The sequence below is a fragment of the Solea solea genome, chromosome 11, assembly GCF_958295425.1.
Source record: "Solea solea chromosome 11, fSolSol10.1, whole genome shotgun sequence".
NCBI classification, from domain to species: Eukaryota; Metazoa; Chordata; class Actinopteri; order Pleuronectiformes; family Soleidae; genus Solea; species Solea solea.
The window spans coordinates 22,770,341-22,793,906 of record NC_081144.1 but is presented as its reverse complement, the minus strand read 5'-3'; the positions used below and the strand labels follow the sequence as shown (position 1 = coordinate 22,793,906).

The 23,566-nt window shown below is 40.6% G+C and overlaps 1 protein-coding gene across 2 annotated transcripts; it reads right to left on the bottom strand.

Annotated features, from left to right (window-relative positions):
• Window positions 1-745: 745 nt before the first annotated feature.
• On the bottom strand, window positions 746-20,428 carry LOC131468655 (deoxynucleoside triphosphate triphosphohydrolase SAMHD1-like). Of its 2 annotated transcripts, XM_058643155.1 has the most exons (16): window positions 20,181-20,426; window positions 19,354-19,420; window positions 16,238-16,303; window positions 15,188-15,348; window positions 14,242-14,357; window positions 10,470-10,540; window positions 8,886-9,071; window positions 7,374-7,474; window positions 7,173-7,281; window positions 6,869-6,960; window positions 6,661-6,776; window positions 5,788-5,930; window positions 3,081-3,176; window positions 2,850-2,954; window positions 1,912-2,049; window positions 750-1,687 (listed from the first exon to the last, which is right to left on the bottom strand). In XM_058643155.1, exons 3-16 carry the CDS (start codon window positions 16,256-16,258, stop codon window positions 1,673-1,675), a joined length of 1,470 nt encoding a protein of 489 aa, XP_058499138.1. In that variant the 5' UTR covers window positions 16,259-16,303; window positions 19,354-19,420; window positions 20,181-20,426; the 3' UTR covers window positions 750-1,672. The 2 variants fall into 2 exon arrangements, with proteins under 2 accessions (XP_058499137.1, XP_058499138.1); XM_058643154.1 differs by having other exon boundaries at window positions 746-2,049; window positions 20,181-20,428.
• Between the last annotated feature and the right edge of the window lie 3,138 nt (window positions 20,429-23,566).

Sequence of the window (23,566 nt, the reverse complement as noted above, 5' to 3'; positions counted from 1 at the left end):
AGACAAGCGGAGAAGGGAATCAGGGAACCCACAACCTTCCAGTTGAAAGAAGTCACTCTACCACGGAGCTACCTGCAGATCACATTGAGATTAAACCCCACACTCGAACAAGGAAGCAAGGAACTATGTAACCTGGCTGTCACTCGCTGGTGTTTGCCTTCACTGTGTTAATGGTTTGCTTGGCATCTTTATCTAGAACATTTGAGATGTCACTGACGTCACCTCATCCACTCGTTTAACTTTTCCCGTCATCTATCGTTTTTTTCCAGGGTTCATTTTTGCTTCTAATATATTTAAAAATGAAAGAATGGAACCATAATGATCTCATTTGGCTCGTTTACTAGTTTATTTATGACAGTAGTACGAAACGTGCGTGTGTTTTACTTTTAACACTCAGTAGACCTCTAAACATTTATGAGACCTGAGCCTTGAAGGTAACGTACAATTTAATTCTGCAGAAAAAGATGGTCACCTTTAACCTCTGGTAAACCTCCCATTAAGCGCCCCCTACAGTTGGTAAACCGTATTGAATTTTGTCGTTCTTTTTGTGGCACGGACCGAAAACCACAAGTTATGTAGTGTAACGTTAAAATAATATTGAGACACTCTCACTTTCATGTTCAATTTCTGAATTTCTGTGTCTCTGAAACCACATAAACTGAATATCTTGGTTTGTGGACACCATCAATCTTGAAGTTTGTTAATTCTTGCTATTGTTTTTGGCTAAATGTCTAATTAAATAATCCAGAAAATAAGTGAGAGTTTAAGCAACAATGGAAATGAACTGTGTGCATGTGTGTCCGCTGGTATTTTAACAAATTCAAATCACAAATGAGAGAAAGAGTTTTATTTCTAAAACTTTTTTTCCCCAACAGGAAATACCTTCACCCAATCTTGTTACTTTCCCCCTTTTACATTTTTCCAAATATATATTTTTCTTACTCAAACACAAGAAACCCTGCTATGAGGCAACTTTGATGAGGCTGCATCACACTTTGGTAAAACATTGAAAATGGTATAGAGTAAAAAAAAATATAAATACCATTTAAAATATTTTATATATAAGAGGTGAAGCTCAGCAAACTATGGGCAGAACAATAAATAAAGGGCGATATAACAAACCACAACCAAACATAAAAGAGAAATAAATATATTCAAAGTAAGATCAAACCAGATTCCCAAAAAATTTCTCAAGTTAAAACCAAGACTCACTGTACCTCATACAGTACAGTGACAGCTGTAGATCCTCTGTGTGTGTGTGTGTGTGCGTGTTTAACAAGACATTTAAGATTTGGGAAACACATTGATTGGCATTTCCTGACATTTTCTAGACCAAATGATTTCTTGTTTAAATCCAGAAAATAATTGACAGAATAATCGATTTATAAAAAATAATTAGTAAGCTGCAACCCCCACTTTTACTGATTCCACTTATAAAAAAACAAATCATTGGTGGTGCATCTATTAGTTGACTTCACGGCCCTGTTTACATTAGAATGATTATGTTTTCTGTGATCAGATAGTGATTGGATAGCACTTCACCACATGCATCTACACCTGGTAGTAGCATGCGTCTCCAGTGTCCACATCACGATCCAATTGCTATCCGATCACGATGCCCCGCCCCCCCCATCATCTTCCGCTCTTTTCTGCAAAGATTTCCAGCAGCAGACTACGGCATCACTTCCTGTGTGTCACCATATCAAAAAGAACAGAAGTTAGCAGTGCGTGACGCCGCGCTATTGTATGGACCCCTCTTTGCTTTTGTTGTTTTGAAGAAGGGAAGGAAGTCGTCTGTGGAAATGAAATCACAGCAGGGCCACACGTACAGAAACAAACAACCATCCCACTCTCAAATACACTTCTACAATTATTAACACTGCAGCAGCAGCAGCAGATGACTTTTATTACCTGAGGCTTTGTGAAGTCCATGTCCATGCACCACTTGACAAAGTGCTTCTTGGCAGCGTCCAGACTGGTGTCATCAGTCTTCTTGAAATAGACCGTGATCAGCTGCTCAGCAAACTGCTCTGGCAGGAGTTTTGACACCTGACGAGAATGGCAGCAGCATATAGTCGTTCATTTTTGAGCTATACATTTTAAAATGTAGGCAGTGGCATGGGGCGGGGCAATGTGTGGATATTATATCTATATCCTGAGATGAGACAAGATATGCTTTATATGAAATTTGGGAAATATTCTATATCGATTAAAAAAAAAAATACACGGTATGTAAAAAAAAATATATTTCTGCAACATTTGACCATATTTATAGGTCGTTGTTTCTAAAACATGTAGAGCTTCAACTAACGATTATTTTTATAATCGATGAATCTGTCAATAATTTTCTCAATTAATCGTTTAGTCCATAAATGTTGGAAAACCTTAAAAAATGTTGATTGGTGTTGGTCAAATCTGGAAATGATGATGTTCTCAAATGTCTTGTTTTGTCCACAAACCAAAAATTATTAACTCTGAATGATCTTTGTTATCCAGAGCAAAAAAAATGAAGAAAATACTAAGAAGCTTAAACAATCGGAAAGCTTGTTTCAATCATGAAAAAAAGATCTGAAATGAAAGGTAATAACTGCATTTTAAGGTCATGTAATACAGATCATAAAGTCCAGAGAAACAACATGTGTGCAGCTTTATATCCACATTTATAACCTCATATCTAGGGCTTCATGACTCATTTATAAATCAATTACTAAATTAAATTTTGGTTTGTGATCACATTGGAGAATATCGACAGATTAATCGAGTATGATAATATAATCATTAGTTGCAGCCCTACATCCATTAAATGGTGGTGGTGACTCGTGTACATAAGGATTTTAGCTCCATCCTACCTGTTTCTTGTCTATCTTGAAGGCTTTAGTTGGGTCTTCCTTGCAGTAGAAACGCACTTTGTTGATGGGGTTCTTTTCCTTCATTCCATAGTCCATACCAATGACCTAAAAGAAAGGGCATACAAAACTAAATCAACTTCAATTCTCAATAAGGTATTATTTTTGTTTACCCTATATCATATGCCAGAATATAAAGTCAGGGATTAAAAAGAAATGAAATGAAAAACCCACACTTATTTCAAAGTCCTCTGGGTTTAGATTGACACCCCGAGTGTTGTTCTGAGGAAAGGCCTCTGCCAGTTCTTTTTTCCAGGTGTTTTTCTTCTCCTGACAGAGGTGAAAGAAAGAAAAGTGTCATGTCAGTTCATCTTGGTATCGTTGGCTTCATAATGTTGTAGGACTGCCTGGATTGTTCCTGCTCTCAAAACATGATTCCATCTGAGCAGTGAAACTTCAATTTTGAATATGTAAACTTCAAATTTGAATATGTAAATGTCAAATTTGAATACGTTAACTTCAAATTTGAATTTGGAATAACTTCAAATTTTAATTTGGAATAACTTCAAATTTGAATATGTACATGTCAAATTTGAATATGTTAACTTCAAATTTGAATTTGGAATAACTTCAAATTTTAATTTGGAACGTTACCAACTCCCAATATCACGGTATTGTTGTGTCAGATCACGCTCCTGTACAATTAGATATTCATTTTCCAGATAACATCCGTCTGCAGCGAACTTGACAGCTTGACCCCTCTCTTTTGTTATGCAGCAATTTTAAAAAATGTGTTGCTGAGCAAATAGATCAATCAATCAATGACCACCCAGACATTTCTCGCCGCACATTGTGGGAATCACATAAAGCCTATATTAGAGGTCAGATCATTTCCTATGTAGCACATAAAAATAAAGAACAAAATAAAAATCTGCTGGAAAATGAACAGTCTATTGCGGACATCGATAGAAAATGCTCAATACATTCCACACCAGAACTACATAAAGAGCGCACCTTTTTACAAACGGAATTCAATGATCTTTCTACCAATAATGTAGTAAGTCATTTGCTTAAAACTAAACAGAACAACTTGGCTTGGCTATAGAACCAATCAGGGTTGATGAGAGGATTATGGGCATCACAAGAGGAAACTCAACCCATAAGACTGCGCTCTACGCTGATGACTTGCTCCTCTTTATCACTAACCTAAGCCCCTTTGTGCCCCTTTCTGTCCTTCAAAGCCCTGGTAAGAGACTAGAGATGTTCCGATACCATTTTTTCCCTCCCGATACCGATACTTGTGCTGTGGGTATCGGCCGATACCGAGTACCGATACCGATACCAGTGTGTTATAAAAAAATATATATCATACTACGCCTGCATGACTGTGATATGATTATCATCACCAAATCCTTTACCGTATCAGTCACGGGTGTCAGACAGTGGAATAATCTGGATGAGGAGATGAAAAAATCAGCAAAACGGAGTGTATTTAAAAAGAAGTATGTAGAGATGACCATTAATCGATACATAATGACCCAGGAGGAAAGTATGACAAAGGTCAGAGACAGAAATCTGTAGACACCGTGTGGATACGGCAGTGGAAGCAAATGTAACCAAACAGCTGACATACATGGAGTCTGATTGACTGTCTAGAGCTAGACTGCATCTCTGAGTGCTACCTGATGCTGAAACATGTTTTTGTCAAAATGTCATAAGAAAAAGAAAAATGATGTATTGTATGATGAAAATATGTATTCTGTGGGTAATGGGGACGGGACTAGATAAGCTTTTCCTTCTCCGGCTTTCCCTTTTGGTTATGTGTATTGTGTAAACTACACTAAGATGATGTGTGATGATGAGTGATCTAACTGACATGACCGAAATAAACATACATATATATATATACAGTATATATATACATATAAATAAATAAATAAATAAATCATTGGTGGTAAGGTTTGGCTCAGGTTAAACCCTCTGTAAAACATGAACGAATACAGCAAATGGACATCATTTATTTTTTACCAGTGATATGTTATTTGGTTTTTCAGCTTGTACGTTTGTTTTCACTCTGGTCCAAACACCGCGGCACTGGCAGAGCTTCATGTTTCCATGACGACTGACCGGGAAAGGACGTGAGTGACATCATTTTTACTTGACTCCAGATTGTTAAAATGAGTCTCTGAAGTAACGCTAAACTTTAAAAACAGAGGCATACATACGCAGGACACAGGTACGCTGGTTAGCTGTAGCGCTGCTCTTTTCGTTTAATAAACGGGCCGCTCCAGTTTGACTGTAGACGAGCTAACGGAGCTAACTGGTAAATACTGCCAAACCGCCGACATGATGAGCTAACGTTAGCTCCTTGTCTACAGGTGTCGGGTGATCAGTTCTTCTTCACACTTCTAAAACAGCACAGCGCAACTGTTTCAAGAGCGGCGAAGAAGAACCGCGTCAGAGCTAACGGAGCTCTATTAAATAACGTGGTATCGGATCGGTGCATGGACTCCAGTACTCGCTGATACCGATACCCACATTTTCGGCAGTATCGGAGGCATTTCCGATACTGGTATCGGAACAACTCTATAAGAGACCACAATATTCCAAAATCTCACTTAGATATCTTCAGGCTCACAGTTTTGCCTCCAAACACAACCTACACCTGTTCCTTCATTTTCAATTGTTTATCAGTTTTATGCAAAGCATCTCTCAAACCCAATCCCCTCACTGCTGTATTTGGAACCCTATCCCCAGAAATATACACCACTAATGCTCAAAAGAGAGCAGTAGCATTCTGCAGCTTCATAACCCACACGGTGATTCTAATGAATTGGAAATCTAACAAATGCCCGTCCTTCAGGAGGTGGATCCAGGAGATGTTATCTCTACTCCAGCTAGAAAAAATAAGGCACACACTGAAGGGGACACAGACACACACCTCGGTGACGACCTCCAGAGGTTCCTGCGGGTGAGTTCGGCCCAGACACTTATAGAGGCGTCGACAGACAATGTTGCGAAGAATCTGCCTGGCCTCGGCCAGTTCTTTGGAGGACGAGTGGAGTATTTGTTCAAACACATGATCTATCGCACAAACACAAGTTTTATGGTTTGTTTTGTTTTCAACAACAGCTGATGATGAGGCACGTGACATCACCACCTGACATTAGAAGGCGGAAGATACTGTACACGCCAAAACTGGTTAACAAGGTAAAGACTTCCTTTTGTCTTAAAAACTAAAATCTAAGTTCAATCAGTAGACATAATGAACTTTCACAACATAGGGGAGAAACAAAAATCAAGTGTTAAGGGAAGATTATTAAGGAATATTGGTTTACAGCAAGGGATGAACTAGTTTGTGTAATCACGTATTATATTTTGCATACAGAGCAGTTAATGGCAATAACAAATTAAGTGTCAAGTGTAACTGTAAATGTTTATCTTGATGCCCTGGTACAAACATGCGGTCATGCTCTGTGTCATGTGACAAACTCTAGGCTGGTGAGATAATGTTACGCCTTGTAGATATGTCAATATATCTCACCTGTTTATACCTTTGGTAAAAATGATTGATAGACATAATATTACTATACTGCTGATTTTAATGGAAAATCATTCATAAATTTCAACAACATCACTGCTCTTATAGATTTATGTTCTTTTGTAAGTCCTCTAACTGATGTGTATACAACTTTGAAACAATAGTCCAATGTTGATATGAACCTCTTCTATAAATCTATATCTATCTATCTATCTATAAATCATTTCATTTTATTTTATGAGAAAGTATCCATTGTGTTTTCCATATATACACCTGTCAGTTTGGTGTAAGCCTCCATGTCGTCTATGGCACCGGAGAGAGTGAAGGTCTTCCCTCCTGAGCCTTCAATCTGAATGTATGGATCTGCTTTTAAAAAGGCCTCCGTGATCCTGGACGATGACCAAAACGACATCAACACTGTACAAGGATACAATATCAACAAAGTCTAGAAGCGGACGTGTCACAGGAAGCTGCTACTCACATGGTCTCTATGATGTTGCCAACCTTGTGCTGATAAGCTCTTCTGTGGAGACAGTTCCTGGTGTGGAACATGTCGTACATATTATCCACCTCCTGTAAAGACAGAAAGAAAGAAAGAGAGAAAGAGAAAGAGCGAGAGAGCACAGGAGACATTTCCACTGAATTGTTCATCCCATCTGACATTGGGTGAAAGCTGAGATAAAACCCTAGGCCTAGACAGATCGCAAGTCCATCGCGGGGCCACTGTCCATAGTAACACAAATAAAAAATGGAATAAAAGCTGATTAAAAGTCGAAAGCCCTCACCTCGTCTCGTGTACAGATGTTCTTCTGCCCTTCCACCTCGCACACTCGGGCAAACTTCAGGAAGCGGCGGTAGTCAAAGTTGTTTTGGATGCCCAGGTGGTGGCAGTCCCTGAGAGGAAGAGGAGAGAAAGAGACAGGCCGTTAAACTGACAACACATCTTAGTGAGTATTAAACAAAATAACAAACCAACAAGAATTCACCTGGCAAAGGAGTCCCACTTGTCCACATCAATGCCCCCGTTTTTGTTGGACACAATTTCATAAAGAAAGGACTTGTCTTCTGGGCGGCCTCTGTACGGCCACTGGGGAGACAACAGACAACTGTAGAGTTAGGGATTAAGGAATTTGTTTGTTGTGATTTTTTGGTCCATATTCTCTCGGAATTGGTCATTTTACTTCAGCTATATCTTTTTAATATTATTACAAATAATGTTCATGCCCATCCATACCTGGCAATAAACCAAAGAAAAACAACTCTTAACTAGTATCGCAAGCGGTAATGAATGGGTTCGAGCTCGAGGGTTCGCGAGTCTCCGTGCGCCCACGTCACCGCGCGAGTCCTCTAGCTCATCTCCCGTTCATTCACCGATTGCGGTACTAGTTATTTTCAGCTCGGACTATTTTCAGCTCGGACTATTTTCAGCGTCCCTGTGCTAAGTTAGAGGGCACTTCCAGTTTAAAAGGGCCGACTTCCTGTTGGGTGAAAGGTGTGTCCATAAACGTGTTCAAGGACGGTCCCTTGACTCACATATCAAGTTTCATGAATGTTAGACTTTACTTACCTTACCTGTTTCGGGAGTTCTACTTCCTGTAGAGAGGTCATCCTTTACAGAAATGTTCCGGATGGGTCTGAGGTCTCACATATCAAGTTTCAAGTGGTTACAACAATCCCTGTTAGAGTGTGAACTTGTATTTTCTGTTACCACCAGGAGGCGCTGTTTTCAAAATGTACAGTTTTGCATAGGCATCTTCAGCAAGGGCCCATCATTGATCTTCACAAGTTTGGTTAAGCTCTGACCTTCCATCGCAAAGTTATAAGAGTTTGTTGTGTGTTGCGAAGAATCGTGATTTTTGCCAACTTTGCCGCCCTTTTTCTTGTACGCCATGATAGTTATTGAAAAGATTTTGATACCTTTGGATCCTCAACTTGTCCACAGTGACCTCACCAAGTTTGAAGGTGATCCCATGAAAGTTGTGGTACAAGTTTGTTCAAATACCATTGGTGCGAAATGGCCCAAATCGGCAAAAAATGAACTTTCAATCCAAGATGGCGGCTTTCCTGTTCGTTTTAGAGCTTAGGCTACGCTGACTTTTTTGACCGTCCCGACCTAAGGAACGCGTGTACCAAGTTTCGTGCATGTACATTAAACGTGCTCCTCAGGCCCACAAGATTTAGGGGGTGGAGCAGTTATTTGCCCCGCCCACTTTCATTTTTTAACGCACATTCCCCGAAACACTAATAAACGTAAATTTACACCAGGTCTGATGTGGTTGCAAAAATTGGTGAGTTTTGGGGCATGTTCAGGGCCTCAAAAACATGATTTACTTTGGTGAAGAGGAAGAGGAAGAAGAGGAAGAATAATCCTTACGGTTACAATAGGGTTCTTGCAACCCTTGTTGCTCGAACCCTAAAGAATCGTAAGAAGAAGAAGAATCTTTACAATTACAATAGGGTTCTTGCAACAGAGTTGCTCGAACCCTAATGATGCTTACGGTTATTTTCACACTGGCAGAATTTGCAGCTTTCTCTTGATCTCTGTTAAGGTCCAGTGGTCCTGCGATCTGTTCCTTGATGAAGACCAGGTCCTCTGGCAGCACCAGGCCATGCTGCTCCATCACCGGCTTTAAGTCATTGTCTTCGACCAGGTAATCAAACATGGCTAATGAGGCAGTCTCGTGCTGAAACAGACACAGACTCGTCTATCAAGACTGGCACTTGGCGACTCTCATGACTCAAATAGAAACAGTTTATTATCGGAGTTAACAATATGACAGGATAGAAGAATGATAGCTTATCAGTCACGTTTGCCAAACAGAAGGTCTGTGGTAAAAAGCTTACATAATAACTGTGTGCTAAGCAGCTTTTTGTGACTCTAATCGGCGACGCTTATCTCTCTGAACACTACACCTTCGACCTCAAAGATAAGTGATGTTAACGAGGTTATAGAAGAGTCCTTTGTTCCAATATTTATAAAAGCTGAAACAAGCTCCTGTTCATGTTAAAGGGGACATATTATACAAAATCAACTTTTTAATAATTTAAATACTTATATTTGGGACTCTGGAGGCCCTACCAGTCGCCAAAGTGTGGAAAAAGAATACTCAGTCCTTTTTTCATGGTCCCCCTTAGTGTAAGCATCGGCGATAAAACACGCAATGTTGAATTCCCTGCGCATTATGACGGCAGCATGCGCATTTCACCGCGAATGTTACCACCCCACCATAAGAAAAAAAGAATACTTTTTTTAGTATTCTTTTTCCACACTTTGGCGACTGGTAGGGCCTCCAGAGTCCCAAATATAAGTATTAAAATGATTAAAAAGTTGATTTTGCATAATATGTCCCCTATAACCACTCAATGGTCTCGGCACCATGGGTGTGCACTAGAGCTGAAACAATGAATCTATTATTAAATGATTACTTAATTAATCGACAACTATTTTGATAATCGATTAATCGGTTCAAAGCTTTTTTCCATGAGTAAAACAAAATTTCTGATTGTTTAAGCTTCTTAAATGTGAATATTTTCTTCATTTCTTTGCTCTGGATAACAAAGAAATCATTAAAAGTGAATCATTTTGGTTTGTGGGAAAAACAAGACATTTGAGAACATCATCATTTCCAGGTTTGACGAACACCGCTCAACATTTTTTACGGTTTTTCTGACATTTTATGGTCCAAACGATTAATCGATTAATCAAGAAAATAATCGACAGATTAATCGATTATGAAAATAATTGTTAGTTGCAGCTCTACTGTGCACACCGCAGTCAGCGCCAACTATATGTCATTAAATTAAAATGTGTCTAAAAATTATTCTGAATCGAATTGTAACTGAAGGGATTGGAATTGAATTAAATCCAGAGATTCTAAAAGATCCACACAAGATTAGATCTGGTGACCCTGCCCTTCATTCAAATACAAAGAAGAAAAATAAGAAAACTATTGCGTCTGATAGTGTTCATGTGTGAGATGGAGGGATCACTCAGGACAGGATTTTCTGATGTGGTCATATGTGATCTTGTATCTCCTTGACCTGCTGGCTTTGACACAAAGTATAAATCCAAGTTATCTTACCTTCCACTTAATTCCTGGACGTGCCTGTGGGATGAACATCCCATCAAACATATGGGAAAATGGTCCATGGCCTAAGAAGGAAATATACACATATACAGTTGAAACCAGAAGTTTACATACACTATATAAAAAGACACATATGTGAAAAGGGTTGTGGCAGCATCATGTTGTGGGGTTGTTTTGCTGCAGGAGGGTCTGGTGCACTTCACAAAACAGATGGAATCATAAGGAAAGAACATTATGTGGAAATACTGAAACAACATCTCAAGACATAAGCCAGGAAGTTGAAGCTTGGGCGCAAATGGGTACTGAGCCCCTAAAGGGACATCGAAAAAAACCAAAAACTAAACGTTTCTCGTGCGCACCAGAAAGTATTGTATGCGCGTGTGATGTCCGCGAACGCAGTTTTAAGATCATTTGAGGCGTGAAATTAGTCATTTAGAATTCAAAAATGTGGTTTGTGTATTAAGATACGACGTATTTATAGTTTGGCAGCGACGGTATCGGAGGTGATCAGCCCCGCCTCAGCGGACGCTCGCTGCGTACAGTGCGTGGGGCAGAGCAGCGTTACCTCGGCCTGTACTGATGAAATGATCCGCTGACATCGCTGTCATTAGATGGCGATTGATAGATTTGTTGTTGACCCGTTATTTTGTTTTTAATGTAAATGTATATTATTAATGTTTTATTTATTTTGACTTTGAATGTCAGCTGAGATTGGCACAGCCCCCCCCCCCCACCCCCACCCCCCCCACACACACACAATCCTCCTGTGGACATACATCCCCACACACACACAATCCTCCTGTGGACATACATATACATACACTGCACTGCTGTAATATATGTATTTTCCACATGGTACTTGTTACATTTTCTATCTCTTCTGCCATTTTAGGAGGAAAAAGTCAACAACATGTCTTAGCCACAGTCCGTAACAATGCATCCATGTCCGTAACTTACATGGCTGGAAAAAAAAAAAAATCATTGGCCCCAAGAGGCTCAGGTGTCCTTCACTGAACATACAACTTCAAAATGAAAGCACAGAATAATAATACATGAGAACACATGTTTCTAGAAAAATATATTAATAAATTAAGTTAAATATTTAAAATGAGAAAATAATATATACGCATTTATTTAGAGTATTTATTATTATTTATTTATTGTTCATTTATCAACACTCTGTGATGAGGCTTAATCTAATGACAGCGATGTCAGCGGATCATTTCATCAGTACAGGCCGAGGTAACGCTGCACTGCCCCACGCACTGTACGCAGCGAGTGTACGCTGAGGCGAGGCTGATCACCTCCGATACCGTTGCTGCCAAACTATAAATACGTCACATCTTAATACACAAACCACATTTTTTGATTCTAAATGACTAATTTCACGCCTCAAATGATCTTAAAACTGCGTTCGCGGACATCACGCGTGCATACAATACTTTCGTATTAAACGTTTAGTTTTTTTTTTTTTTTTGATGTCCCTTTAGGGGCTCCGTAAATGGGTCTTCCAAATGGACAATGACCCGAAGCATACTGCTTCTGAATCAATCTGGAAATTGCACCCAAGGATGAACCAGACTTGTGCAAGTCCACAATTCTCTTCCTGATATCTTGGCTGATATCTTTTGACTTTCCCATGATGTTACACAAAGAGTGTGTAACATCAGGTGTGCCTTAAAATACATCTACAGGTGTGTCTCTAATGAACTCAAATGTTGTCAATAAACCAGAATCAGAAGCTTCCAAAGACATGACATCTTCATTTGGGCTTTCCCAAATTGTTTAAAGGCATAATAATCTTAGTGTATGTAAACTTCTGACTTTGAAGAAAGTAATAAAAAAATGTCTAAAAAAATCCTTCTCTCATTATTCTGACATTTAGCAAACAGAAATAATTTTGGTAATCCTAACGGACCTAAAACAGGAAAAGTGATTGTGTGATTTCATGTCAGACAGTGAGGATAAAAAAACCTTTTTGTGTATGCGTATGTAAACTTCTGGTTTGAACTGTATGTGTGTGTATATAAATGAGTAATTCATTTGCACTAAGCTACTTGAATTCTATATCCACCAAAGACATTTGCTTTCTATTCTTACTAAAACAATACTTACAGTGGGTACGGAAAGTATTCAGACCCCTTTAAATTTTTTACTCTTTGTTTCATTGCAGACCTTTTCTAAAATCAAAAAAGTTCATTTTATTTCTCATTAATGTACACTCAACACCCCATCTTGACAGAAAAAAATACAGAAATTTTTGCAAATTTGTTAAAAAAGAAAAACTGAAATATCACATGGTCATAAGTATTCAGACCCTTTGCTCAGTATTGAGTAGAAGCACCCTTTTGAGCTAGTACAGCCATGAGTCTTCTTGGGAATGATGCAACAAGTTTTTCACACCTGGATTTGGGGATCCTCTGCCATTCTTCCTTGCAGATCCTCTCCAGTTCTGTCAGGTTGGATGGTGAACGTTGGTGGACAGCCATTTTCAGGTCTCTCCTGAGATGCTAAATTGGGTTAAGGTCAGGGCTCTGGCTGGGCCAGTCAAGAATGGTCACAGAGTTGTTCTGAAGCCACTCCTTCGTTATTTTAGCTGTGTGCTTAGGGTCATTGTCTTGTTGGAAGGTGAACCTTCGGCCCAGTCTGAGGTCCTGAGCACTCTGGAAGAGGTTTTCTTCCAGGATATCTCTGCACTTGGCCGCATTCATCTTTCCTTCAATTGCAACCAGTCGTCCTGTCCCTGCAGCTGAAAAACACCCCCATAGCATGACGCTGCCACCACCATGCTTCACTGTTGGGATTGTATTGGGCAGGTGACGAGCAGTGCTTGGTTTTCTCCACACATACAGCTTAGAATTAACGCCAAAAAGTTCAATCTTGGTCTCATCAGACCAGAGAATCTTATTTCTCATAGTCTGGGAGTCCTTCATGTGTTTTTTGGCAACTCTATGCAGGCTTTCATATGTCTTGCACTGAGGAGAGGCTTCCGTCGGGCCACTCTGCCATAAAGCCCCGACTGGTGGAGGGCTGCAGTGATAGTTGACTTTGTGGAACTTTCTCCCATCTCCCTACTGCATCTCTGGAGCTCAGCCACAGTGATCTTTGGGTTCTTCTTTACCTCTCTCACCAAGGCTCTTCTCCCTCGATTGCTCAGTTTAGCTGGACGGCTGGGTCTAGGAAGAGTTCTGGTCGTCCATAACGTCTTCCATTGGATTATGGAGGCCACTGTGTTCTTAGGAACCTTGAGTGCTGCAGAAATTCTTTTGTAACCTTGGCATGATCTGTGCCTTGCCACAATTCTGTCTGAGCTCCTCGGGCAGTTCCTTCGACCTCATAATTCTCATTTGCTCTGACATGCACTATGAGCTGTAAGGTCTTATATAGACAGGTGTGTGCCTTTCCTAATCAAGTCCAATCAGTTTAATTAAACACAGCTGGACTCCAATGAAGGAGCAGAACCATCTCAAGGACAATCAGAAGAAATGGACAGCATGTGAGTTAAATATGAGTGTCACAGCAAAGGGTCTGAATACTTATGACCATGTGATAGTTCAGTTTTTCTTTTTTAATACATTTGCAAAAATTTCTACATTTCTGTTTTTTTTCTGTCAAGATGGGGTGTTGAGTGTACATTAATGAGAAATAAAATGAACTTTTTTGATTTTAGAAAATGGCTGCAATGAAACAAAGAGTGAAAAATTTAAAGGGGTCTGAATACTTTCCGTACCCACTGTAAATCCAGTTAATACATCTGCTCACTCACCGAGGTCATGGCAGAGCCCAGCGATCTGCACACAAAGGATGTCTCTGCGAGAGATGAGGAGTTCTGGCTGCCTCTCATTAAGAGCTTGTACAAGTTGCCCTGCCAGGTAACCAACCCTGTACACACACACACACATACATAGACACACACATCAAAATCATTTTAGGTCTTCAAATTCAGGTTTGTTTTTTTCCCGATGTGTTAGTGTGAGGTACTGATACATCAATGCTGACTGTGCTGTGTGATGTCTTTTCGTGGACACTTCTTTCTTTGCGTTTCCCGTCAGACGGAAACCTGTTTGCAGCAGTCTCGCTTTATGACAACAAATGTTGCAGTTGTCTGCGTTTTCTTTTTTTGACACAAAAACACATAGGGCTTTGACTTTTTATCAGAAATTTGGAGATCAGTTCTAACTTGAGTCGGGACGTTCAAAATTAAAAACCTGTTGGGGTTCAAAATCTAAAGGCTGCAAGGGCTTCAGACGGTGCTTCAGCTGTGAGTGTGATTAGACCTGAATCTATGCACCTTTACTCAGCAGAAGAAAACGGTGAAGTTACGTTGATTTGTGGTGAGACTGGAGGACAAAACCGAAGCAGGCAATCACAACACTGGAGTATATACAATCAAGCATGTGTGTGTGTGTGTGCATATGGGGAGGAGGGTAGTACAATCCAAATAAATTTGACCTCATCAGAAAAGCTGTAAAGATGAAAAATATTTAGGTTTTCTTTAAAGTTACACATTACCATTTAAGTCCATGATATCTTAAAAATATGTTCACTACGTTATCAAACTAGAACTGGAAACAGAAAAGATCGCATCCGCAGATCGTATTCTATCACGTATTCTCTTCTTTGTTCAGGATGTGCGTGCAACGGCAGCGCAGTCAGTCACTACCTCATATCAACAAACAAAGGCTAGGTCAGACTTCTAAGTGACTACACACCCAATGGAGTGTTCAAATCGGTTGTGTGATGCTCCGGGGAAAACAAAGTAGGTCCCTCCAAGCTGCTTGATGTTGCGCAGCCTCTGGAACTGAGGTGTGTCTATGATTTTGATGAGAAGAGGGTGCAACTCCACATGTCCATGAACTGGATCATTGAACACCTAAAAATGAGAGGAACACAAGCGGCTATAAAAACAACAAAACCTCACGTAACCATAACTGTAATGTTGGACATCCAAAACACACAGTAAATGTTTGCTTTATCATTTTAGAACAAACACGATATGGCTTTTGCAGCCTTGTGATAGTGATAGAAAATCACTATCACAAGACTGCTTGTGACGTCTTGATGATAAATCTTCCAATACAAATCACCGTCATCTCACATGGGTGTATTTTATTTAGTGAACATTCATGGCATCAAATACATGACAGGGATTATTGATCAGGCCCACTGGGTCAACAGGGGGCCATGGGGGCCCTGAAGCTCAAGCCTTGAGTTGTTATCCCGATATTGTCACTATGCCGTTTTTCATCCTGACATTTCAATGTCTTTATAGGCCACCCCTGATGCGTTGGTGGGGCCTCAGTCAATGAGGTTAATAATGAAGGTAATGTTATGTTATGTTATGTCTATGGGCCCCTCAATCATATTATTAGCCAGGTGTTGCCTGACAAAAAGCACAGAAATGCAGTGTTCCTAAAAAAAAAAAAAGTCATGGAGAGCATCTGTTTTGTCACAGAGGAACTGAAGGACAGCCATTAAGATGTTAAAACACAGCTTTCCATGTGTGACACTGGACTAATTCACTTATTTATATAACTATAATGACAAATGTATTGTTATTTTTACATTTATAGATCGACTCCCTCCTTCAAAACAATGCTTGGGTGCTCCACCTTTAAAAGGCACGTCTGTGTACTCTGACAAAACTGCTTTCAAGAAAAACGTGTTTTTACTGAGAGCATAATCAAATAAAAGAAACTAAAGAGGAAGGGATTCTCTGTGATTTTGTTTTCTGTTATCTCAATTATGCGGCAGCTGGTTACCTTGGTTGGCTCCCCTGCCATAGCTTCCTGAGACTTTGCAGGATCTACAGACGGTCACGAAAGCACCTGCACAACACAGTAAAACAAACAGGATGAAGAGAAGAGTGAAAGAGCTGAAGAGAGAAAACAGTTGACAGTTGCAATCGAGTCATCGTTTTGATTTTTTGTTTTTGCAAAAAAAAAAAGCAAGTTCTCTGATTTCAGTTCCTTAAATACCAATATTCTGAGTTCTTTGGGTTTTTTATGGTAGTGTTGTGGCAAAAATTGTCATACGGTGTCTGATGAAGAAATAAAGATTGTTGATGCAATCGTTGATGTTGCGCAAATGGACGCCAGCAGCAGCAGTGGAGGAAGCAACATTAGCCCTCAGACATGCGGACATTGTGGGGAATGTTCAGCGTGGAAGAGGGGACCTTGGCCAAACCACTAGTCGTCCAGCTTGAAGTAAGGCCAGTGCACCAGCGCGGAAGACAATGGTGGTGGAAAAAATACGCCGTCAGGAGGAGGCTGCAAGGTGGGCCAAAGCGGTCTCCCTTGGCAAACAGGGGCAGTGGACACGGTGGGACAGTGTGGAAAAGAGGAAGCTCAGCTGGAGGGAAGTGTGGGCCATGGAAGCATGGAGGTTGAGCTTCTCCATTAGAGCTACTTATGACGTCCTGCCATCACCAACCAATCTCCATCAGTGGTTTGGTAAGGATCCAGGCTGTTCCCTTTGCTTTGAGAAACGATCCCTGCTGGGCCCCAAAGTAGCTTGCAACATTGATGTGATGCTTAACAATTGAGCATGGGACGCAGGCTCAGGACTGATCACCCTGCAGCTGGCTGCCTTTGGTGAGGGTGTATAGTGTGAAAGGGCTGAAACGTCCTATGAGCCAGAGGAACACTACTGATGATAGCGTGGATTATTCATGTAAAGAGAGAGTCAAGATGGATCTGAGGCACATGAGAAAGTTTGTACAGTTTATAGTTATCTGTGCAGCTGGGGTAGTTGACCTTGGGTCCCAGGATCCGGCAGGTCCGTGAATCAGTTTGCTCTAAGTCTGTGTTTCTCAAACTTTTTCAGACCAAGGACCACTTAACCCATTAAAATACACTCACGGACCACCTAACTCGAAACAGTCCCAAAACGGTTGCGGTCAGCGGTGTCACAAACCGGTCCACTGCTCAAGTCAGACGATGCCAAAAAACAAATACTTTTTTATTTTTTTATTTGATTTTGCATAGGCTACTAGTTGATTTGATATTGAAAAAAAACATGTATATGTTGCGGGCAGTTTGGGAAACACTGAAATTAAAACACCGACATTTTAAATTTTAAAAAAAGAATTGTGCTTCTATGACCAGTGTCTGGTAATATGCCGCACGAATGATGTGTATGTTGAGATATGTTGAAACAAGCAATATATGACAACAAATGTTATTTTCCATGACAGACAGTAAACCGAATATCTTTGGTTTGGGGACAAAACATGACATTTGAGGATGTGATCATGCGGAGGTTTAGGAACCATCAACCCTTTCCTCTATTTTCTGAAATTGTATGGACCAAATTACTTTGCGCCATTAATCAAGACAATAATTGACAAATTAAACCCATAATTAGAATGATTTAAAATCAGAGACCAGGACAGGGTGACAGCAGAGATCCCGGAGAGCTGTCAATTAGGAATCAGGATGCCTTGCAAAATCTGCTTTTTGAACAACAATATTGTAGATTTAGGCGTCTCTTTATTCCCTCCTTTCATGCTCATGTCATCCGACAGCATTTTTGGACTGAAAACCTTTGTAATAGTGAGCGGTTTATACTTAAGACTTGATTTTATTTTTATTTTTATTTTCTTACAAGCATTCCTCTATGATGTGGTTTCCCAAACCTCCTGCATGGGCACCAAAGTTAGGAGGAAAATGGTAAATGAATTAAAACTTTATTTTATGCAGGTTTTTTTACCTCAAAACATACACAACTAAATCTTAACTACAGGATTATTCTACAAATTTGTTCAGGGACTGATGCTACAAACATGGTGTAAAACCGTGGTGTTGTCTCCACATGCACCGTAAGGAACGTCAAAGTAACTACGGAAATTCAACTCGTGCTAAAGCGATAACTAGCGCTATAGACGCCTAAACCGTGGTGTTGTCTCCATATGCACCGTAAGGAACGTCAAAGTAACTACGGAAATTCAACTCGTGCTAAAGCGATAACTAGCGCTATAGGCGTCTATAGCGCTAGTTATCGCTTTAGCACGAGTTGAATTTCCGTAGTTACTTTGACGTTCCTTACGGTGCATGTGGAGACAACACCACGGTTTTACACCACGTGAGTTTTGTCGTTGACAAAATGCAAAATATTTGCACACCGACGATTTCAGAGAAGCGGGAGGGGTTTCCAGTTCGGTCAGTTGTGCCTTCCAAAATCAGCAGTTGCCATTGTTCCTATTAATTGGCAGCAGCTCTGCGTCAGCGGGAGGAGGTGGCCTGTAGTCATGCTACAACAGCTACAACCACAGCACTGTGTTTTTCCCCTCTGACACACCTGCAGGACGTCACACCAGGGGCATGGTTAAATCCTTGATTCCACCTTTGCTTTCAAAAGTCGAGAATGCGCAAGTATAATAAGAAAAGATAAGATAAGATAAGATAAGATAGCTTTATTTATCTCACAGTGGAGAGAAAACGGCGTTACAGCAGCTCAACAATAGATAATGAACAAACAAACAATATACAAGTAAGTAATACAAGTAGGAAATTAGGAAATTATTTACATATATATAAATATAAGTATAAACATAAATATACATATGTAATAAGGTGCAGTTTCTCTACTACTACTCTAATACTCTGATCCCTCCTCTTACAATATATTGCACTATATTTTAAAGATTTATTCTGGCGTCGATAATTCAGAACTGGATATGTTGCACATGGTACACAACACTAGGCTGACAAGGACATTTATTTAAGTATTCATAGAGCCATGTATACACACAAAATGCAGAACGTATGACCGAGGCCTGACTAGAACCCAACGGCCACCCCATAGTCCCTATTCCCTGGGGCCCAAAGTCTCTTGAAACGCCCCTGCACAGCCTCACAGGTCAGTGGAAACAACTTACTTCACTCCAATCTTCTCCAGATCAGGTTCCTCCAGATACCTCAGCCCGACTCCTGTGATGTTTTGTGCTGAATGGCAAAACGAAGGGCAGTTTGAACGTTAGCTCAAAGTCAAAACACAGCATGACTGATTATTAGCAGTGAAAAATGCAACAAGCCCTCACATTGGAGCTGTCAAACCAAACCAAACCAACTAACCCAGCGTTTTTCAAAATGGGGGGCGGGCACCCCTGGGGGGGCGTGGAGACTCTCCAGGGGGGGCTCGAGTTCTGTTTTTTTTCTGTCCTAACTAAAGTTTAGCAGGCGGAACTTTTGGTCTCGCTGTAAGCTGGACTAATTTAAGTGACGTACCACAACAAAACCTACACTGGTGACAATGTTTGGAGAATAGAGAAGTAATAGAGGGGCAAAAAGAAAACTGTGCAACTAACAACAAGCAAACGTCAGCCCAACGGAACAATGATTCACGACGACCAAAACCCAAGACCAGAAAATGCCACCAAAGACCTCTCTGTGTGTTGTGTCTCAAAACATTGGCAGGGGACAGCATTTGTATTGTTAAAACAAAAAAATTAATTGCACAGCAAATGATTGATATTTGTAAAGTATTCTTTGTTATCCAAATGTATTTATTGATTAAAAAATAGTTATAGTAATAATAATAATAAATATAATTGCACATTTCATATTTTTATCTGAAATTTGCTTTCTCACAAAGCAATATTGAGGTTATTTGTATCGCTAAAGCAAAAATGTCACAGGGCCCCCGGGAAATGTCTTCCTCTAAAGGGGGGCCCAACAGAAAAAGTTTGGGAACCACTTAACTAACCTCTGAATGTGTCTTCCCACCTTTCAAGACTTCTCTTCGTAGGTACTGACACGTTTCCTCAACTCCCCACTGCGTGTGGTCCAGCTCGGACACCTGTGCTCTCTTCTCCGGCGTTACACAGCAGACACCGGGAATCGAGCATCGCTTTCGATTTGCCATGACGAGCAGCCGGTTATTCGTGTCGCCACGAGCGCGGTAGAAGCCGGTAGTGTTTTCCACCACGCTCCCTGTGTCACAGCTTATCACACTGAGCCGGGAGCTGACACGCAGACACCATTTCCTGTTTCACATTTCAAAATAAAAGCATAGATCGAGACCTTTGATGGCTCAACAAAACCAGGTCTGTTGCGGTGTTGTTTTTGGCAGCTATTCTAGATTTAGTCTTAGTTTTAGTCTTTTGGACTAAAACGCTTATTAGTTTTAGTCACGTTTTAATCATTTCTATATGTGATAGTTTTAGTTAAAAAAAAAAAAGAAGTATAGTCTTTTAACAAATCCATTTAGGTCAATAAGAATTGGAGATACTGTTGGGCAGAAACCCTTTAATCTCCATATTTCCACTTTTCAACAGTTATTTTCATGAATTGATGCCGACTTCATCATACAACAGTGTCACACATAAGTTTGACATGAAATTTCCTCCGCCGGTGGTGCGCTGCGATGCAATCTAGATCCAATAGATACGTCCATTCTCGTCTCGTCAACGAAAAGTCACACACATCTCCATGTTTCCGTCGTGAAACATGAGATGTTCATCTCGTCACCGTCTCGTTATCGTCATCAAAAAAGGGGCGTCAACAAAATAATTTCGTCATCGTCAACGAAAACAACACTGGTCTGTTGAAGTTAAGTTGAACTGAAAGATAAAACTCACACTGCAGGACTGAAGGATCTGAAGGACCAGAGAACATACGAGAACTACTGAATTTATTATTATTCTACTTTATTTAACAATCAAACTCGGAATTCCTCTTTTTTAATGTTTAACACTTGACGCGCATGTGTTCCACTTTACGTCATCCTGCGAAGGGCGGGGCTAGATTTACTTGGACAGAGTGGTGATGGTGAAGTGAAGTCACGTGATTAATAATGGCCCCAGCGAGTTATAGTTACAGTTACAGTGTGCAGTATTTATGTGGCTATATTAACAACAATTGAGTGTACTATCCATACAAATGACACCAGTGTTGTATAATCATAAATGTAATGTAGGAGCCATTTCTTTGTGAAGCCGCTACAATACCAATTTATGCCGGCAGGTGGTGGGTGTTATTTTTCTTGTTATAAAGGTGGGAACTTGTTGCCGGACGGAAGAGCGCACAGTTTTTCAACCGCTTAAAGATATGCTTTTGGCACGGTGGTCTCCGTCACTGATTTACTGCTGTTTGTTGGACTTAATTTTGCTCCGTAAAAAGTGAGAAATAAAAGGTCACATATTAAGCAAATCAAGCGTGTGGACTGGACTTCATTGGACTTGCCAGTAAGTGTATCCAGCGTGTTATTAAGTTTAGCCTTAACACTTTGGCAATGAGTACAAGATCGCTACTGCATATGTTGAAAGGGTTTTGGCTTGGCCTGCAATAAAAGCCGAAGATGTGAATGCATTGCAAAGTTACTCTCTCTTTCTGCGTTCATGTTGTAATGTCATGGAGAAACTGCAGTACACGAGGGAGTTAGACAGTCCAACTACCATGAGAGCGGTCATGTACAAGCTACCATTTAAGGTGAGAGAACGATGGAGGACTGTGGCACACGTAATATTAGAAGCATCTGACCATAGAGCTGTTTTCAGGGATCTGGTTGCATTCATTGAAAAACATGTCAGAATAATATCTGACCCTCTATTTGGTGACATTCGGGATGTTCCTTCTGGATTATCTATTTCCAAGGTCAACCACAGGATGAGATCACAGCCAGTGAGTAAGTTGAGAGGAAACAGCTTCGCCACCACCATTGCACCAGCACAATCAGAGGAGAACTCCAGAAGGTTAAAGGTGGATTCACCAGTGCATGGCTCTGTGCAGAAGTTAACTTGTGTGTATTGTTCTGGAAGCCACTTATTGGAAGCATGTCAGCAGTTTGAAAAGAAGAAACACAGAGACAAAATAAGCTTTCTAAAGGAAAAGGAGCTTTGTTTCGGCTGTTTATGTGCTGGGCACATGAGTCGAAACTGTGATAAGCGCTTGATTTGCAGGGTTTGTAGTCGAGGCCCCCCCAGTGTGCTTCATGTTGAACAAAATGACAAAGATAAGACACACACAAAGTACTCCAAGGAGCCTGTGGCATGTAACATCACAGCATCTCATAAAACGTGTGGTCATACAGGGGCCGGAGACGATTGCTGTCTTCTTTCCATCCTCCCAGTCCGAGTTAAATCCATCAAAGGAGACTGTATCATCAACACTTATGCATTTATGGATCCTGGCAGTACCGCCACCTTTTGTTCAGAACAGCTTATGCAGAGGCTCAATCTTGCTGGTAGGCGAACTAACTTTCTCCTACAAACTATGGGACAGGAAAGGGTGGTCCCTGCCTATTCATTATCTGGCTTAGAAATATCTGGTTTGGAGAATAACCTTTTCTACAACCTTCCTGAAATCCTCACCCAAAAGAAAATGCCTGTAAGCACAGATAACATTGTGACTGAAGAAGATCTGGCAAAGCGGTCCTACTTGTCAAAGATAAAAATTCCCAGCATAAAGGCAAACGTGGATCTGTTGATTGGAAGCAATGCTCCCAAGCTATTGGAGCCTTGGGAGATCATAAATAGCCAAGGGGAAGGCCCATATGCTATAAGAACAGCATTGGGATGGGTAATTAATGGCCCTTTACATGGAAATGGAAGCAGCTTGGAAGATGAGGTCCCTTCAGTGATTGTGAACAGGATTTCTGTGAGCAGGTTGGAAGCTATGCTAAAGGTGCAGTACAACCATGACTTTAACGAGAGAGCTACAGAGGAAAAGGGGCTCTTGAGGGAGGACAGGAGGTTCATGGAGATTGCTGAAAGCTCTGCTACACTCATTACAGCTTGAAGTTGCCCTTTAAGAAGGAGGATGTGTCTCTGCCCAACAACTTCTCTTCGGTGAAACAAAGGTTGCAAGGTCTGAAAAGGAAGTTCCTTAATAATGAGCAGTTTTATGAGGAATATAAAACTTACCTCAATGGGATGATCAGTAAGGGCTATGCAGAACAAGTACCTGCGCAGCAGCTTGATGGGGACATTGGAAAGGTTTGGTATATTCCTTACCACGGCGTATATCATCCAAGGAAGAGGACACTGCGGGTGGTGTTTGACTGTGGTGCAGCATGCAAGGGAACGTCACTGAACCAACAGCTCTTGCAAGATCCAAACCTCACCAGTACATTGCTGGGGGTCCTCATTAGGT

Coding starts and splice junctions, on each gene's coding strand:
- LOC131468655 (XM_058643154.1), bottom strand. CDS start 16,258: ATGGCAGGGGAGCCAACCAAG. Junction 6,961..7,172: donor ACATCTGTACACGAGACGAG/GTGAGGGCTTTC, acceptor CTGTCTTTACAG/GAGGTGGATAATATGTACGA. Junction 3,177..5,787: donor CTCTGGAGGTCGTCACCGAG/GTGTGTGTCTGT, acceptor CACCTCTGTCAG/GAGAAGAAAAACACCTGGAA.